This window comes from Seriola aureovittata, chromosome 1 (assembly GCF_021018895.1).
Source record: "Seriola aureovittata isolate HTS-2021-v1 ecotype China chromosome 1, ASM2101889v1, whole genome shotgun sequence".
Lineage (NCBI taxonomy): Eukaryota > Metazoa > Chordata > Actinopteri > Carangiformes > Carangidae > Seriola > Seriola aureovittata.
Window position 1 is genome coordinate 8,421,651 of NC_079364.1, and position 19,721 is coordinate 8,441,371.

General features: G+C 39.5%; 1 protein-coding gene across 1 annotated transcript in view; it reads right to left on the reverse strand.

The window, feature by feature from the left end:
- The window catches only part of LOC130167467 (A disintegrin and metalloproteinase with thrombospondin motifs 7), a 66,933-nt gene that overhangs the window by 29,924 nt on the left and 17,288 nt on the right, over window positions 1-19,721 (reverse strand). Inside the window, exons 6-14 of the mRNA XM_056373692.1 lie at window positions 18,200-18,324; window positions 15,844-15,993; window positions 14,037-14,180; window positions 8,670-8,814; window positions 4,099-4,191; window positions 3,149-3,294; window positions 2,056-2,225; window positions 1,805-1,938; window positions 298-418 (exon numbers count right to left, since the gene is read on the reverse strand). Of these exons, the coding sequence (XP_056229667.1) occupies window positions 298-418; window positions 1,805-1,938; window positions 2,056-2,225; window positions 3,149-3,294; window positions 4,099-4,191; window positions 8,670-8,814; window positions 14,037-14,180; window positions 15,844-15,993; window positions 18,200-18,324 (1,228 nt within the window). The remainder of the gene's footprint in view (window positions 1-297; window positions 419-1,804; window positions 1,939-2,055; window positions 2,226-3,148; window positions 3,295-4,098; window positions 4,192-8,669; window positions 8,815-14,036; window positions 14,181-15,843; window positions 15,994-18,199; window positions 18,325-19,721) is intronic.

Here is a 19,721-nt window from a genome sequence, read left to right on the forward strand (position 1 = left end):
TATAAGTGACCTGTGGAAACAGGGATGACAACACTAAAAATGACGTTATTCAAGTTTATGCATAAAAATATCACACGTGTAAAATCCAAATAATGGATGAATGAATGAATGAATAGCAGCCAAATGGAAAGCACCCCAGGACCCTGAAACACAACCAGCTAAATGGAATTCAATCAAGCATTTTGTTTTATTATTTTAATTATTTACACCTGTGCTTTATTTAGTGTAACATGTCAAAACACCTGCTGGGAAAAGGCCCTTAGCTGAACCAAAATAAATGATGAATAAGAAACATACCAAGTCCTTCACTCTCCTCAAACGTCCTCTTCACGGTCGTACAGGTGGAACCGTTACCATGACACACACCACAGCGATCCTCCACAGCACTCGACTCGATCACGTAGTCACAGCCGATATTCTGTAACACACGTGCGACAAAATATCTAGAATAAACCTGACAGTGATTACACAACAAACTGAATATCCCTCAACATCTTCCTTCTTGAGGGATTTAAATCAAAGCCGAACAGTTCTAATCTGTTATTCACATAAGAGCTTGATAAACCTTTGTAGATGATCTGCTCATGCTTACATCACTTAGTAAAAGCCATAATAAAATGGGACAGAGCACTCCCCTGCCTCACCTTGCCTCATGTACCTTTGACTTTCTCACACGTGGCAGCTGATGCAAGTGAAAATCCATTAATGTTGTTCTGTGCCGCTTGATCTTTATTTTCACACCTCGTACTGTGGCGCTCAAATCTTCTACTTACATAAAAGTGGCAACGATACAGAGAAAAAATATTCTCTTCTTCCTTCTATAAAATGGTAAACAGGCTGCACTTATGTGTGCGTGTGTATGTATATATGTTTTTCTAGTCTTACTGACCACTTCAAATTCTTTACAATGCTTTCCGCATTCACTCATTCACACACAGATTCATACAGCGCTTCTACCGTACATACACAAATACATATACACCATGATGGAACAGCCATCAGAGGCAATTTGGGGTTCGGACTGGAGTTCTCCTGAGCCACAGCCGCCACCATTTTCACCCATAATAATACATCATAATGTATTTGTTGATTATATTTTGTATTGTTATTCAGAATCTGTAAAAAAAAAAAAAAAAAAAGGTAATTGAAGTTAGGGAATAAATGTAGTGCAGTAAAAAGGCTATTTAAGTGTCAAGTAGAAGAAAATGGAAAGAAGCAAGTAAAGCTCACCACTGACAAAAGGTTCATCCCACAACACTATAAATCCTGCTCAAAAGCTCAACATGATTAACAGGACTACGACTAGACAACAACTAAATCTACCTTATTATTGATTTCTTAAACTTTTTCGCTTAAGCCTTCATCTTTAATGTTACATCGACTCTCCAGAACGCAAAATGACGCAGGTGAGGAGGAGAGAAAGCTCGTGCCTGATAAAAATGTCACAAAATGTCATGTAATCAGAGCCCAGGGTCTGTGATTAGTGTCCACTCAGTATCTGGATCAGTGACTGGTATTTTGGCCCAAGGCGATAGGCAAGAGCAGGCAGTAATCTTGAGAGATAACAGCCACCATATTGTTCTATCAGCAAGCTCATTTTCATGCAGAATGTCAAATGTGCAACACTCGCCTGCAGTGAAAACAAGGTGAGGGTCAACTCAATGTACTGGGCGCCTAACAAAGCACCAGCGCAATGAACAGAATATAAGGATGGAATCATCAGTTAATCGTTTGGAAATTGAGAGAGAGGAACTGAAGAAGAGGCAATGGAGAATATATGGAATAGTAGGTCCAGTACTGATACCTTACAGATGCCATTGATGCACATCTCTCGGCTTTTGTTGCCCTCATAGCACGGCGTCCCATCAGTGACAGCATCACGCATCTTTTCTGAGAAATGCTCATTCAGTGGACGGCAATGCAGCTCACAGGGGTTGACTTGGGTTTTAAGAGAGATCAGACGGAGAGAAAGACAAAGTCGTGATGAGGGTGAACACGCGCTGCATAATAATGACCAATGGTGCTTTTATGTTCGTCACAGTTCGATCTGCTCACCTCTGTTGATGACCGCTTCCCACTTGTAGAACTTGCCCTTGTACGGCATGGTGTTAAAGTGACTACACTGGACGTCTCTGAAGGTGGGCAGGTCGTGAGGACACGGGGTGACGTTACAGATCTTGTACCTCCGTCGTTCTCCCAGACAATACTTTCCTCTGTTCTTAGGACTGTGGGATGGTCAAAGATGTTATTTCAGTGCTGCTCATTGACTTTTAAATTAAAAAAACAAGTGACGTTTTACGACACGTATTTGAGGTCACATTTGCTGTTTCATTTAGGTCATTTTGTTTTGCAAACACATACAGAACAAAGTGGTGTATTGATAAGACACCATTCTTGCTCTGAGCAACCGCTCACATTTTGCAGGGTGACACTGAAGGTTATGAATAGTTGCATTATATATCTGACACATCAGAAATTAAAATTAGTATAAATACAATGCATCAGCCCTTAGCAACAGGAAAAGACTGGGCGGACGGAGACCATACACACGTACGTTTTCACACCAGCAATGTAACAACATAGTGTCTAAGTGTCTAAATACAATTTGTTACCACACGTGCAGGTTTTACAAGCACCCACAGGAAAGTTAAAAGTAAAAGTAAAAATTTCATATATTTATGTATACGCTTAGCCCATACAAAAATATGTATGTTTATGTATATATGCTTATATTGTACACGTTACATAAATATATATCCATCCCAAAGCCTGTCAATATGTTCATATTACATAACAAGGGTCCAAAAGTCTGAGACCACTTTCCCAGAATGGGAAGGTAAATATGTAACTGCTGAGAAATTAATAAGAAAAACAAATATAAGCATATAGAAATTGTATATGTATATTGTTTTAATAAACTTGCATAAATAAATGAAATTATTACGTAATGAATGATTGCAACATGTTATACAATATGAAAATGCATCATATCCCCTCATGTATTGCATGTTCATGTCCATGTTCATACAAAGACCCATGAGTCCACAACTGAGATCTCATGTTATGTTTATCAGCTACTAAACAACAAGAGTTAAAAACAAGAAACACTTTTTCAGCTTTGTAAAGTATTTCTGTGTGAGAAACTTACACTGGGTCATCGCAGTCTCTTTGAGCCCCCTGGACACCAGCTCCACATGTCCTCGAACAGGCTGACCACTCGCTCCAGGACGCCCAGCCCCCATTCACACTCTCAGGGAGAAATCCAAATGCTACACACTCCCCACTGAAACACCACTGGTAAGAAAAACATCAAAGCTTTGCTAGTACCATGTTGTCTGAAATACACACAGTAATACAGTAAAAGTTTGTGCTGTGTGTGTCTGATGGGCTGCACGTCTCCAAATATCACTACATGCACTTTCAGTGAGAGCTGAGTTATTTTTATCAGTTCTTATTTTTTCTTCTGGCACAAAGTACAGCTGAGTAAAACTCCTACAGTGTTGTACAGCGGAGGCAGCTCACCTCTGTTACCATGGTGATACTAATGAAGACACTTCGGTGAAATAAAACATTAACTTTCAGGGGAAACAACAGAAAGAGCCATTACATAGAACAAATGCCAACTGTTTAATGAGTGTAACCTTTGGATTTTATCATTTTCTACATTAATTATGAGGCGAGATGCGTCAGCTCAGGATACGGGTGAATTACAAGTTTGGCTCTACAATCAAGAAAACGTTGCTTTTTGCCAACTAATTGCTTCGCCATAAAAAAAGCAACATACACAAAGTGCGTTGGTATAGTTTCCTGTTAATGCCACAATCACTGTCTTTCAGTATTACTTATTATATCATTAAAGGTAAAGGTAATAACTGAAGTATTTATTGTCATTTCTCAACAACTTTAAAATTGAGAAACATGTTTTATTGTTTTTATGTTGACTCCTGTGAAACTTCTAAAAGTAAATACAGCAAACAAGAACTAAAGTCCTTCTCTTTAGGAACCAAACACTGACAGCTGTCAACAACAAAACTCTAGGCGTTCTCAACACAATCCCCACGTCTCACTCCCCTCATGGACATGCAATGGAAGATGTACCTTGTCCTCGCCACAGCTGGTCCCATCCACGGCCCCATCCAGCTTTGAGTGGCAGGTTGTTCCCACGGTGCACCATAGGGTGCTGCATACGTTCTAGGAAAGCAAAGAGAGATTGACGTCTTACTTCCACAGTCTGTCGTTCATTTATTTTTCACTGGCAGCTCTAAGCGTGAAAATGTTCAGTGTCTTTTTATCCCCACTCAAAACATACAGTAAACAGGCTTTACATGCTGCATTTGGACCTTGAATGAAATTGAAAACATGCACATTCAGTGGATCTGCTGTGTAACTGGAAGATTACCTTGTTTATACATCTTGTGCTCTCTAATTATTCTAGTTATTATAGCTGCTGGTGTTTTAATGCGACAAATGTAGTTCATAGATTTGCAGTGCACAGGTTGTATTTGTCTAATTTTCTCCTCTGTCATTCACTCTGACTAAACTGAGTGAATCCAGCAGCTCCACCGGCGAACAAGAACAAAAAGATGTGATTAATATTGAAGGAATTATTGAAGGCTTGAAGGATTACAGACAGGAGTTATCAAGCAATGGTTGATGACATCCCCCATCTCTTAGAAAAACCATCACTGTGTGAACGACCTGAGAGAGTAGCCTTGGCAGTATGTGTATTCAGGTCTAAAGTATCCAGTAGCCATTGGTCCTATGCGTCACGCTCTACTGGACAACAGTGATGATTTTCAAAGACATTTCTCTATGTGTAAAATGTGCACTTGAAACCCATGAAAATTCAAAACCTCCAATTTAACGCAGCAGTGCAACAGAAATGTGAAACTGGCTCTGTCTGAAGGTAAAACAAAATCTTCCTACCAGCTCATTAATTAACACATCGTATCTTGTTTGTATGAAAACCAAAGTGTAAAAGCCGTATGCTGTTCTTTCACGGCGGTTACGTGGTGGATTATTTTGTTTTGTCGTCAGGGAGAGACAGTCCACCACATGAACCCCATAAACTACATCATGTCGCTTCCGTGGTTCTGTATTTCGATGATTTAAACAAATGTGACATAATGTGTTGATTAGTGACATTTAGAGGTGCTGCTGGAAGGCAGATTTTGTTCTGGTGAAAGAGCAAAAATCGGCTCCAACACTGTTTCTTAACTATCTCCTGGCTCCAACTTCATATGCTACAGATATGAGAACAGTATCAGTTTTCTCATCTAGCTTTTGGATAGAAAGTGGATAAGAATATTTCCCAAACTATTCCTTTAAACTAAACAAACATTTCTAATAATTTCTGATTTAAATGTACATCTGATGCAATCTCTGTGTGTTCCTCTCAGGTTATAGCTCAACCTTTTACAGAACAGCACGTACTGAGTGCAATATTTATCCTTCACGCAAAGGCTGTGGTGGTAATGACAGCTGAATGCACTGTGACTCATAGTACCTGGGAAACACATTTACCTACTTAACAACACATACACAGCATAAAGACATTCTGACGGCACAATTTGGAGCTTGCAGTGTGATTCTGTATTTGCCGATGTTTTGTTTTCCTTAGTCGCAGTGCGCCTCACTGCAGAAAGTAATATCAGCTCACTGAGAATGTAAAAGGAACTTAAACATACAACAGACTGCGACAATAATATATCAAAAGACCTATTTATTATTTCCTACAGTGGTAAAAAAAAAAAAAAAAAATCTGTGCAGACCGATAACACCAAAAGGTCAAATGTGCTGTTTATCAAGGAGTTCATGGCTGATTGGTGCAATTGTCTAGGTCCATTCCTGTTGTTTGACATTTGTGATGAATGTGTGGAGGACATTTTGCATTGTTGCCAAAATAGTCATACGATAGGACGATTTTTTTGAGATGTAAATGATTTCAGCATTTCAACTTTCAAATGCAATAATTAGCTGCTATTTCCAATAAATATGATGCAACTGCTAACGCATAAATTAAATACTGTCACGGAGAAACAGAACCAATTTTCACTGCAGAGACAAACTTCGAAAAAGAATTGTAAAAGTCATTTGCTGATCGTTCTGGTGATTCTAAAAAAAATAAAAATAAAAATGGATCTGTGGCGTACTGAACCTGGATCTGATTCTCTCGCTCCTTTCACATGGTTAACATCCCCATCCCCATCGAGACACCTATCCCGACATCCTTCTCTGACTGCACCTCACGAGAACATAAACAAGTCAATATAGAAACCCTCCCAAATCCCAATACTATCTTTGTATCGGACAATTTTTGTAATCCCTTTAGCCAAGAACAAAAAACAATCAGATGTGCCCCTGACTCTATCCCCAGTGCCGCCATCCAGAAGGCTGCACTACAGAGCTATTGTCAGTGCAACCTCATGTTTAAAGCTGAAATCCACAACTGTAGTCTTTGACTTCGGCACAGAAAAACAAGTATGTGTTGCCTTATGTGACTTTAAATGCTGCAGTGCATCTGTTAAATAGAGATACAGATATAAAGTAAGCGTTCATGTTTTACAGTCAGTTAGTATATTAAACAACAGGGAACTATAATGAAGGGAAAACACCTATAGACTTAATCCATCACATGCATCGTGTTTGAGATTACAATGTCTAACATTCTGTGGGGATGGATGAACAGTAAGAAATTATAAACTCTCATCACAGAATGAATGGTGAGGATGAGTAGAATCCAGTTGAATGTAAAGTAAACATGTTTATTTGTTCAGAGAGCGAACGAATAAATCATGGTTTAAGGACAAGCGTGTTTCATTAGCATTTTAGAGGTTTTCCACTTTTCCTTTGTAGATACAGTATAAATTAGTTTGGTCCCTCTGAATCTGACTTTCCTGCACACTGTTATGGTGAAACACTAATATATAAAAACAGCATCAAACCAGTCACGTCCACTTCCTCAGGCGTGAATGCTATTTCATGCTGGTCATTTTAAATTCCTGAATTCTGGTTTCTGCTTTTTGTGATTATGGTAATAGATGTTGAAGTCAATCTTTTTATAAATTTATTTTGGAACAAAGTCAATAGTAGATTTAAACTTAAAGAAAAAAAAACAAGACTGATGTTCCTTTGCAGGTGGTTAATATGAATGAATGAATAAATGACTTTAGAACGAAGTGAGAGAAGCAATGTTTGTATGAGCTGCTCCCTATTTTTTATCTCATGCTCTGCTAGCACGCACATGATGACCCACAATTACTGTATATGCGCCAACACTGCCAGCAGATGTAAACAACGGCCTCAAGGACACACACCATACACTTTGGTGAGTAACACAAGAAGACTCTATGAAAAACGAACTGTACGAAACCGTGTGAGCGGAAATTAGTGACGTGGCTGGATTTGCTTGAATGTGTGGATTTTCAACATTGCGGCCTGTTGGTGTTGTGAAACTGTAAGTTATCCCAAAGTTATTATTCTTTCCTGTGGGTGCTTGTACAACCTGCTCGTGTGGTAACAAATTGTATTTGTAGAGACACTGTGTTGTTACATTTCTGCTGGAAAAATGTACGTGTGTGGTCTCCGTCCGTCCAGTCTTCTCCTGTTGCCATTGGCTGATGCATTGTATATAAATGATCTATGCTCTGCTCCAAGCCAAAACACACAGCAGTCTGACAAACTTCTAAGGCACAGCTTGAACAACGATGATTTGATTGAATAGAGGATGGAATCTGCAATTCTCAAACGCACACACAGTAAAGGAGTCGGTCCCTGTCAAATCCTGCGTCAAAACCGTATGTGCATCGTTTCAACACTTCAAACACGATAAGCCTACATGATTCTTCAGCAGTGAGCCTGAATACTGAGACTGGTTCAAGCCTCGTTAATCATCCCCTTGTTAATCTTCCCAGTCACTGTAATTGCCTCGTGCCGTGTGTGACTCACGTTACCACCGGCGGCTGCACAATAAACTGTTCTTATGCAATGAATTCAAACCCGCTCATAATGCTAGGACTGATGTGAGGTTTAGTCAAGTCAAATCAAAAGGAAAGAGAAGTTGTAGCGAGGACAAAAGACATGAAACAAGACAGATCAAAACAACCCTGGCGCCATGGGGGGGACATAAGGTGGAGTCCCTGCCTCAGATGGACCACCCCACCTCAGTAAAGATTAAGATATTTCAATTTCATTTTAAAATACGATAAACATAATAATAATAAACATTCGCTAAAATCAAAGTCACTTCATAGCCTTCCTTTCCAAATCCACTTGATTGGTTGGATGCTGGGAAAGTGAAACCATTACTGGATTTAACCAAGTCTAAAATGGATGAGTCGCAGGTGCGTGTCCGTTTTTGGAGAGTCGGTGTGCAGGCCACTCTGCCGGCAAAGTACCTTTAGGCCAGCGTGTCTCTGGTTACACCTGTGTTTTCGATGAAACGCCTGTGGTTCTTACTGCGTTCAAACGTGCGCTGACATTTGGGGGCCTCAACTGCTATGTGCGAGAATTATTTCTCTATGTTGGAGAATGTATTCCCACAAATGAGAACAAACATGTACAGCGGCGAAGAGAAGGAGAACATAGGAGACCCACATTCTTTGCATACAACCTTGCGTGGCTTTGTTCTGGATTTATTTTGGTGTGATTATTGTTATAGAGAGTCTTACGTCCATGTCATCACACAGCAGGGACCCAGATCCGTACTGCAGCCGACACTGATGGGCAGCGCTGTACAGAACCCCAGGAAGCAGCGAGTTCAGAGACAGCTTATCCTTCACCGGGGGATCGTCAAGGCACCAGCCCCAGCCGCGACTGTGAGGGGTGGGGGGAAAAAAAAACAGAATCTTGTGAGAACACTTTATAAAAAGGTCTCTTTGTTATAGACACACACACACACACACAACACACACACACACACACACACACACACACACACGCAGTAATTATTAAGGTTTTCTCTAGTAGAAAATTTGTGAAAATCAACTGAAAAACAAAAATAAATAGAGAAAATGTGATTTGCAATGGTTTTACACTCTCCGGCTTATCTACAGGTGGAGGTACTGTGCCTAGAACAGACTGCCAATGTCAGGTCAAGTCAAATCATTTATAGAGAACATTTAAAAACTACTTTATCACTACATGAATTCATAAAGTGGTATAATTCGAACTCTAAAATTACCGGAACAATGTAATTTGGCAGAGTGTTCTGGCATAAATTAAAACTAATTGGCTTGATGGGGATGCTCTAATTAAAGGTCAAATTTGAAGCCATCATGGATACAGCACCAGCGAATACCTGGGTTTTTACTATTTAATTGAAACCTTATACTCACAGAGCCAATTTGGTTTACATTGTAAATCAGTCGTATAAGTCCTTTAAAAATCTGTGCAGTATTGTGTAATACTGCATTGTGAAAACGTTTTATCAAAATGGACTCTTCCAGGAAAATGAATAATTGCTATCAGTGTTGTATTAACAGACTTGTCAGCTGTGGAGTGGAATATGATGACAAGGATAAATGGGTTTTCAAATTTCCTTCAATAAAGCACACAACTGGTGAGAAGAATAATCTTCAGAAATAATGCTGCAGTGTAGAATAAGTTCAGCTTCCTACTTATTATTTATCTTACATCTATTGAATTGGGCAAATGCTCTTACTCAGAGTGACATAATCACTGTTTAGTTTTCATTACACTGTCAGAGGGGAAGAACGAGTGGAAATACTTATGTAATAAACTGCTGAAACATGTTTCTGCTTTTGTACAGATTTCCTATATCACTGACATTATTTCCATGTTAAGAGAAATTCAAGACCAAGTGTTAGAAACCACTGAGTTGATAAGATTTTGCTATTGCTACTATAGCTAACATTAGTATTAAGAGCTGTTCACTTACCAGTTTTTAAGGAAATGTTTCGAGTTCAATGTTAAACTTAATTCCTTTACTCACAAACAGCTGTCTGCAGCTGTTGAAAGCAACCCTCTCGTTTTGACTCTATGTCAATCACTTCCTTTCTCGTGCTTAAGTTAGCATGCTAACCAGCTAGCCTCGACCCGGTCTCATCGGCTGACTTTCTTTTCATTCACTATACTGTACATGTAGCCCACACAACAGTTTTGTTAGAAACTAACCCTAAACATTTCTATGTTTTAAAAGGGAGAAAGACTGAAAAAAAAAATCCACCTTGTGTCTTTTGATTCCCTAATAAACAATGCAAAGAATCTTGCTAGCACCTGTGAGGCTGTACTTCAAGATAAATGCTAATGTTTAGATGAAAATATTCATTATGTTTGGTATCTCAGTTTAAAAAACAGCTGGGAATATCACCAGAATTAATCACGTTCAATTAAACTTACATTAAAAGTATCCATCTATTTAAAACATTATTAAATGAAGTCAAAAATGAATTAGATTAAAAGCAATTTCATTTTCATTGACCTTACTGACCCAATGTTTTGGTATTCTGCAGGTGTATGTGATTTGTGAATGCATTTTTATTTAAATTTATTTTAAGAGACTCTTTGGGAATGTCATTAGGGGAACTTAGCAAAGAGTATAGCTGACATGACTGGAGTCAAATCTCCAACCTGAGTTGTAAATAAACATATAGAGAACACATAAATTTAAGGTCTGGCCAACTGATCTTGAATAATCCTACTATATTATTTTACACTGTAATGATGAAACACCTACTGTGAGAAGCTGCAATCAAATCAGCGGGCTGTGTCGCTAACAAGATGTAAAGAACTTGCACAGTCTGTCACAGGGCTGACACATGGAGACAATCAACTGTTCACGCTCACATTCACACTTATGGGCAAGTTAGAGTCACCAATTAACACAATTAACCTGCGTATCTTTTTGAACTGTGTGAGGAAGCCGGAGTACCCACGAGGAAACCCACGAGAACAGCAGATTCAAGCCCAGAACCAGAGCTGGAAGTGCATACCACTGAGCAGAGCGGCTGCATGGGAATGAACCACAACAGTGAACTGAAAGATGCTGAAATGCTACGTATAACTGAGGGGAATTGCAGAGTAGTGTGATAATTCTTCGTGGGTTTGTCTGTGGTTTGATCTCCAACATACATTTGTACACGCCTGTTGAAAATGATTCACCCTCATGGGTTCAACTAAAGATTTAAACTATAGATCAGATTTAAAGAAACGGACACTGACCGTTGAGCATTTAACAACGAAATCATTAACGTAAGATGACCTCACATTGACTACTGAACAGCAGCAATTAAAATGTTCTCCATGAGTGCGTCTGAACTGAAAAGCAGCTCAGAGGGCAAATTAGGTTCTTTGTCAAAGCCAGCTTTCCTGGAAATGTGTACACCAATTAATGAACTCTGTTGAATCCATACATTTCACAATTAAAAGTAATTCCCATTCATATGAACCGTAACCAAATATGCTGTGTTAAGTGTGGAATATCTCTGCCTCTATGGCCTTTTCTGGAATTTTTCTCTGGACATTAAAGAGTGGCTCCGTTTAATGGCCCGTCTATGTGATAATATCTAAACCACTCATCTCAGTGTGACCTTCTACATTCCACATAAAATAACACCTACAGACCAAAGCTCTGAAGCAGCACGAGCAGAAGAGGCCTGCGGGACAACTAAAGCCATATACAATAGAGGCCTTGTCCTGCTGTCAGCGAAAGAGATAAAAACAGAGAAAATGGGGGGAAATTTGGGCATTTAGAGAAATGAGATGGGAAGACAAATATCAGTTGTCAGGTCTCATGTGTAGATAAGGATCAGAGCAGTGGGTTTGGAGTGGGTAGCTGGATATGGAGGTTAAAAGGCACGGAGAGTGAAAAAGAAGGGGGCGAGGTGTAGTCTTTTTTTCTTCATTGATATAAACATAAATGCTTTTATAATACGTAGGAGTAAGTTGTTTCTGGATCCCGAAAAGATTTACTCGGTTGCCTTTAGTGTCTGTTGTGTTCTGTCAACAATTACATGATTTCAATCGTCATTTCCATTCTGTCAAAATTTCCACTCAGCATGCGAGACTCGTTAGCGGCAATAAATTCTCACCTGCATCCGGAAACAAGGCTGAGGTGCTACAGCGACACAAGCCGCCCTGTGAGGATGTAGACTACTCTGACATGCTCATGTTTAGCAGTCGTACTGTTCACAGTCTTAGTTTAGCATGTGAGAGTGTTAACATCTGCTAATTAGCACTACACACACAGTACAGCTGAGGGTTGCTTTGAATGTTAATACAATGTTGACATGAGGATGGAGCCAGATGTAAAGTCAGGTAATCCACCCGACCTTAAGAGTTACTGTGACAACCCATCCACTCGTTTCCAATATATTTGACTTAAAAAACTCTGCGCCTACAGGGAGTCAACACAGGCTCCCAGCTGTGACAGCCAGCTAGCTTCACTGTGAGATAGGAATTCATGCAGGACACAACCATTACAAGAATACAAAGAATACAAGTATCCTTTATTTTAAGACACTCCAGGGCAAAGTTGCGATTTTTTTCCAGCCAAAAATATCACACTCAATACAGTGAAGCTGTTATCGTCAGAGCCTTATTCTCCAGGTCTGTCTGTCAGTCTAACTGTAGCTCTGTCTGGATGAATTGTAATGGCTTTGGTGTCTCTTTCCTCTTATCTAGTGCCACCAGCAGGTAAAACTCTCCACTTAATTAAACACTACAGTTCTTACAATATTCCCTCAAAATCTAATTTCACTAAATTCTGTTAAGCCACAGCTTTACATTACTTTGAGCACAATGCTAAACATGATAATTATAGTCCGACATAATATTATCTGGCCAATTCCTTTTGATAAAAAAACTTTTCTTGTTTATGAAATGTGTGGAAAATGGTGCTTTTAAGCACAGATGCATCTCTCTCTGTCTCTTTTATAATTGCCACAACAAAGACACACATACACAAACACACAAACCAGCGACCTTTGTGTTGCAAACTCCCACGGGTGTAAATATCGCCCCGCAGCCCTTTTTTTCCACTGGAGTCAAGACGCTACAATGCTGTCAAGTAGGTGAACACCCACTGAATGAATTCCAGATGCTTGGAGCTGAGAAACTGGGGCAACTATAGTGAAATATGTCAGACATTCAACACATGTCCTGTTGAAGCCAGTCTGTCTTTGACAGTGGCAACACACACACACACACACACACACACACACACACACACTAGATAGTAGAATAGAATAGAATATTTAGACTGACTATGCTTTAAAATCAACAAACCTTCCAATCACCAAAATTAGTAATTTACATAATTTCTCTTTCTTCTCTTTGTTACCATGACGCCACAACACCTGAAAATAAGAGTTAAAACACATGTAGCTGCTGCTCTATGAATCTACATGATCGACAAGTGCAAATTCCACGGCCAGTCATTTGAAACACACGGACAAAACTGATTTTACTGCATGATTAAAGAAGCTTGACGAGGGCGAATGGCACGAAAAACTTTCCATAAGTCTGCAACAATTACAAAAGGTCAGTTTTGATTTGTGAGGAAAAAAAAAGGAGAAAGCTGAAGCGACATAATGTACAGGTAAAGTGTAATTTAGCCGAGGCTCTAAGCAACGTTGCTGATAAGGGAAAAAGAGAGCAGCGCTATCGGATCTTTTCTTGGTATCAGCAGATACACTGTCAGTAATTAAAACTGTGGAACAACTTCGTCAGCGATTATCCCCGGTGTATCTCCGTCTTGTGCATGAACAGGAGAATTCTTCATATTAAAAAAGTCAGCTGCGACCTGAGATGACAGGTGTATGCTCCAGTATAAGCCGTCATCATGATGACAGAGGAATCTGGGAGTTATTTACATATACAGTCGAAACTCTTATTCATATTCGTATTTTTTCTTCCATACATATATTCTATATACAGTATATATAAATACAGGTTACTGACTGCCTGTCGGATCTTCACGGGGACGCTTCATGGGCACATGAAACCTTGAACTTAAATAGACAAATGTCGTGTGAGATGTGATGGCAGTGTAATCATACAGCATGTTTGACACTCACTCCAGGAAGCGGGTGATATACTGGCGACTGCAGTCTGACCACCTGGGCAGGGAGGTGCCGTACAGGAGCTGTGGAGACATGACGAAAGGTCGTTTCCCAATGGGTTCACAGTCATTACCGTTGCCATCATGCTGAATCCCAAAGCTGTGACATAAAAGCACATCCCACAGAGTGGGCAATTAACGTGAGTGGGCACAACATGTAACACATACTTCATGGTACCTCTACATTGTGCCACATTAAAAAAAAAAACATGTGTCTGCCTGTGAATTGTACATGCATGCATGTCAACATTTAACGTTTATCTATTTTGTTGTGGGTGCAGCGGTAATGAGCCGCGAAGTCACTGCAGAAAAGAAAAATCTGTGCACAGCAGTGATAAAAGAAAGCACAGCAATCAAAATGTTCTTAAACACGCTGCACTTGTAACGTCTCTTTCTTCTAAGGCGTCGTGCAGTGAGAATTACGCAGCCGGTCTGATGCCTTCTGATGCATTTCTGCTAGTGGCTGATAGATGCTGGTTAAATGTAAGTGAATTGAAAACCCTCCAACTTCTTCTGAATAATTTAACAAATCAAGGTTTCAGCAGATAAATTCAGTCCTTACATGTGTGAAATGTTTTGCAAATTAATCAACTGAAAAAGAAAAAAAGTTCTGTCCTGTTCTTGTGAATTCATTTGAGTATCAACAAAACATTATTCAAACGAATTTTTCCGAATAAGGTCAAAGTCACAAATGAAACTTCATGGAAAAATTTAGTTTATGCTCATATGATGATGTACAATGTCGCTGAGGGTTGAATGTTTGATTCTCTAGCAGCTAAACATTGTGCTCCTTTTCAACACATTTGACATTTTGACAAATAAGAGGGTAACCATCATCAGCTGTCTCAATTCTAGCTAGCTGTTACTTGCATATTTAATCAGCTAGGTATAAATGTGAATTCAGTTAGCCTGGTAAATCAGGAGAGGAGACCGAACTGAGCTGAAGATGGAAAAAAGAAGCTGGGAGGCTAAATGGGATCTCATAATGGAATTGTGGGAAAGACTAGTGATAACAAAAACATACGGTTTCATTAAAAAACCTCTACCATCACACTTTTGTATGCTAGACACAACCTCACTCTGTCAGCCCATTGTAAGTCCACTTGGGATTCACAATGGGCTCCTGTCAATCCAGGACTTGTTCATGCATTCAACATAAAAACACCCTTAACATTTATTCAGGACTAGCTGTCAACCATGCACACGTGTGGTGGAAAGGACAATACCTTTCCAAAGCAGAGGAGGTAAAATACTCCAGGCTCATGTGCACCGTAATAATCAAGATGGACAAATACAATGAAGCTATCAGACACGCACTGTTTTCAATTAGTCTGAAGAGAATGTGATAATAATCGCAAATTGCACTGAGAAATAAATGGAGTGGTGGAGTAAAACTGACAATGGTCACTTCTGTATGTGCCTATTACAGTTTGATTTATTCCTCACAGTTACAATACAATAATACAATATGAGGGTAGTGGCAAAAGAAATTTGTATTTTTATATTTTCTATAAAAGGGAATAAACGAAATGAAATTTAAATTAGAGTGACATCTTGTCTCTGTGCAGCATTAAAACCATATTTCCATTTACAAGTGTTATGTTCATGGATGGCTATGTGACCGCAAAACCCAAATTTTAGGTTAATTAAATAAAACGATTAAATAAAATGGTGATAACGAGTTTTTCTTTTTTTTTCTCTCTCTTCCTGCTCATTATTTGTGTGTGTGTGTGTGTGTGTGTGTGCTGTGCATTTAACCTTACTTGTGTCCCAGCTCGTGAGCTACAGTGAAGGCCAGTGGAAGTCCTGTGTCCTCACTAATGCTGCAACTGCGATGCGGCTGACACATCCCTGCCACATGGGACAGGCCCAGAGTCTCACAGGGCATGTTGATGGCTGCACAGATGTCCTTCCTTTGAAAAGCGAAGGTGGAGCGTTGGTTAGATGTCAGTCGAAGCGGAAAGCAACACAATGAAGATCTGAGTTATAAGGCGATGGAGGACAGATAAAAAATGATTGGAGGTTTGTCTGGTGACGCCATGAGGGCGGTGGGGTTTTTTTGTTTTTATTGCAATATTGCAAATGTTAGAATGCTATAGTACAATCATCATGTCACTTCGATTAAGAGGCAACAATAACAGGAGCATCTACCACTGTACATACATGGGGAATTTCTTACAGTTACATGATCATTGTACCACAAACCACCAACTGCTATCACATGCATGCGCCTTTAAATCCACTGAAAGTATTTTTACTTTAGTACTTTTAACAAACTCTAGTATTCTCTGCTTTTTTACCCACCAGCTATTTATAGCCAACAAGCCACAACCATTGGATCCTTTGTTTCTGTGTTGGTACCCACTCATTCACCTTTGACACGACTTCACAATACAGTCGCTCTTCTCCTGATCTCCCATTGATCCATTTCTGCCTTTTCCTCTTACGTGATCTAATCTGATCGTCGTGATCGTCTCTTCCTACTTTGACTTTTGACTCTTGATTCCACAAGATGTTGGAAACACTCCTCTGAGATTCTGCTCCATGTTGACATGATTACATCACATCATTTCTGCAGATTTACCAGATTCACTTTGGGTCTTGTTTATGGGTGTATAGCACAAGTAAAAACGTGCGCCTGCATGGACAGCTGGATTTGATTGAAATAGACGTGTATCTGTCCCGTCAGACACCTGCGAGAGGGACGACTGAAAAACGCAGCTGAAATACCTCCGGTGTAGACGCGCCATGAGCTCTGCCAAAACGTGGCTGACCTACATTCAAACCACGCCTGAGCGCACACAGAAGTATAACGGCTTGGGTTGAACTCTATATGATTGAGTGAGAAATGCAAAAAAAGAGAGTGAGAGACAGAAGTTCAAACCCAGCATCCACCCTCATCTCCGTACAGCTGGCCGGTCAGCGAGTGAAGTGGACGTGAATGCGGTATTGTTGAGAGAGACTAATGCAGATGCTGTTTCTCAGTTTTTTTTACAGACCTGTAGGTGAAGGAGCAAAGGTGATATGGCAAACACATAGTACAGTCTGAAGAGAACATTTTTCCACTTTCACTCTAGTCCACTATAATGTGTAGCTGTTGCAAAAAAACAGGACCAAGGTGAAGGATATCTCCTTTCTACATTTCATGCTTCACAAGTAGCAAAATAAACAGCGAACGTCGTTGCAGTACACGGACAGCAACCTTGTAAATGCTCTCATTCCTTCACTTTCTGTTCCTTGTTTGCTAACGGCATCTCAAACTAACACATTTTGCTTGTGTCTTAATAATGTGAATAATTTGAGAGTTTCGGGGGCCTAACCTTAACAAAAGCTAAGCCAAATAACAGATAAGAAAGAAATGCATTTGCAATGAGTGTGTTCTGTGTGTTTCTGAGTATCATTGTAAATATCGGCTCCATTATGCTCCTTCAGTTTTACCAAACTCTTTCTTGTGGCTTGTGTTTATCCAGTTCTGGATTCTGCAGCTGGGGTTTGGGGTCACAGGACTTCGAGTGAAGCTGTGATAAACCGCTTCATCTGATATTTCCTTGGACTTCCTCAATTAAACTACAACTGTACTAATAAGAGGAGGTATTGGGTTGGAGCCCTGTGTTGGCAGGCTATGAAAGAGGTTAATCAATATGGGCAATAATTACAAGCCAAAAGAATATGTGGGCCCCGAATAAGGAACTTGTATGATACATGTTGAACGACTCTCGCCTGGAGTGGCTGTTTTGAAAAAGAGACCTTCTGGATTATTCCTCTAGTTGTTGTTTACCTGTCCTGACTTATTTTAATTAATTCTGTAAATCAAATTCACTCAATGTACCTGCAGCTCATCTGTTGAGGCATTGGACATAATTATTTTTGTCACATCGATCAACAGCAGTGTTAATTCAGCGTAGCTCACTACAGCGGGCGACATGACAGCCGTCACATATCAAAGCATGGCTTGTGATAGAGATACATGCAGCTTTGATTCTGCTCTCTGCGACCATCTAAATCAGTATATCAATAACTGCTCCGAGACAACGTGACAAAACTAATTATGCATTGCATCTGTTAGAAGTGGTGATCATGTTTGGTTGAGAGAAAGGAGAGCTCGGTCAATTCGTTTACCTGGTGAGCAGGACGGCTACGTCATGGTGCAGCGGGTGTTCCTCTCCTTTCATGTTGAGTTTCTTCTGCCACTTACAGAAGCTGTTCAGGCTGTTGTCAGCATGGTGTGTAATCTTTAAGTCATCCTGTTATCCACAGGCCGCATCGAGATGAAGGGACGAAAACATACAGAACAAATCAATCAAAAAATCTGCAGCTAATGCACTCTAAGTGCACAAAATGGGAGAAATAAGAGAGAGAAAAACAGAGGTTCTGTTTGATAAAACTGCTGCAAAAGTAATTGCTTTACATTCAGTTAAATTGCCCCATCAGTGCTCTCAGCCTTTAAGTGGGCCAGAGAGACAAAAGTAAGCATCATACATTACTGTGTTGTGTTTATGTCATTTGCACGTCAACCCTGTCAGCACTTAACTTCTGTATATGTTTACGAGCATGGTCATGTTTTTTCAGTTTGTATCTTTTTTTTTTTGTTATACATGTATTTACTTTAGCTCTGTTTATTTGCTCCTTTCATATCTATATCTTATTATATGCTGCTGCAGTACACAGTTAGGTTCTATCTGATAAGTGCCGACTGCTGGCAACAACATAAAAGCAGCAATTATTTTGAACAGGAATAACCTTAGAATGAGTCATTATGTGATGTGAATGTGATTATGCAATCAGTAATCTGTATAGAGGTGCCATTCATAAAATACCTGTTGAGCAGAGAACTGACATTCACAGCTAATCTGGTGACATTTAGCTTCTTTGGACTTTCAGAAGTAGTTTAACATCAGGTATTTTTATCTACAAAAGAAAATATTTATCCACAATGTAAAAAATACTTCACTGGCCTTTGCTTGGCCCGTTTTCTTGAAATTAAGCTTATTCCGTATCCAAAGCATCATAAAATTCTTTAAACTCTAAAAATACATAGTTGTAATTCACTCATTCATTCATGTACTCGGCCACAAAGAGAGACATTCATAATCAGACACTGTGAATCTCAACGCTTATGTCTGCTGCTGGTGCTATCAAATCCAGAATTCATGCTTTTTAACCTCGAAACCTGTTAGAGTGTCTTTCACCTGCTTTGCGGTTTTATTTAAAATTCAAACTACTGTTGTAAATATATTAAAAGGGACATTCTGGGTTTGACATTATTTGCTTTCTTGTTGAGGGCTAGATTAGAGAGGTCTTCACAGTATGAAGCTACAGCCTGCAGCCAGTTAGCGTAGCTTAGCATTAAGACTGTTTGTTTGTTTGTTTGTTTGCTTTTCACTGGGCCAGCGATTGCAACACAAAACGAACACAACAACTTAGAGTTTACGACACAGTTTAGGATCAGGCTTTGTGGGTTTTGTTTGCATGTAAACTTGAAATAAGTTTGTTTTTGAAAGCCCTACTAAGCATGGCCTAATATTATTACTACACACATACACATTCTGTTTAGTTTGTCTTTGAAGGAGAAAAAGCTTAGTTTGCTTTAGTTTTTTTTCCAAACTAAATAATCTCAAATGAACCACGTTTCATCATCAAC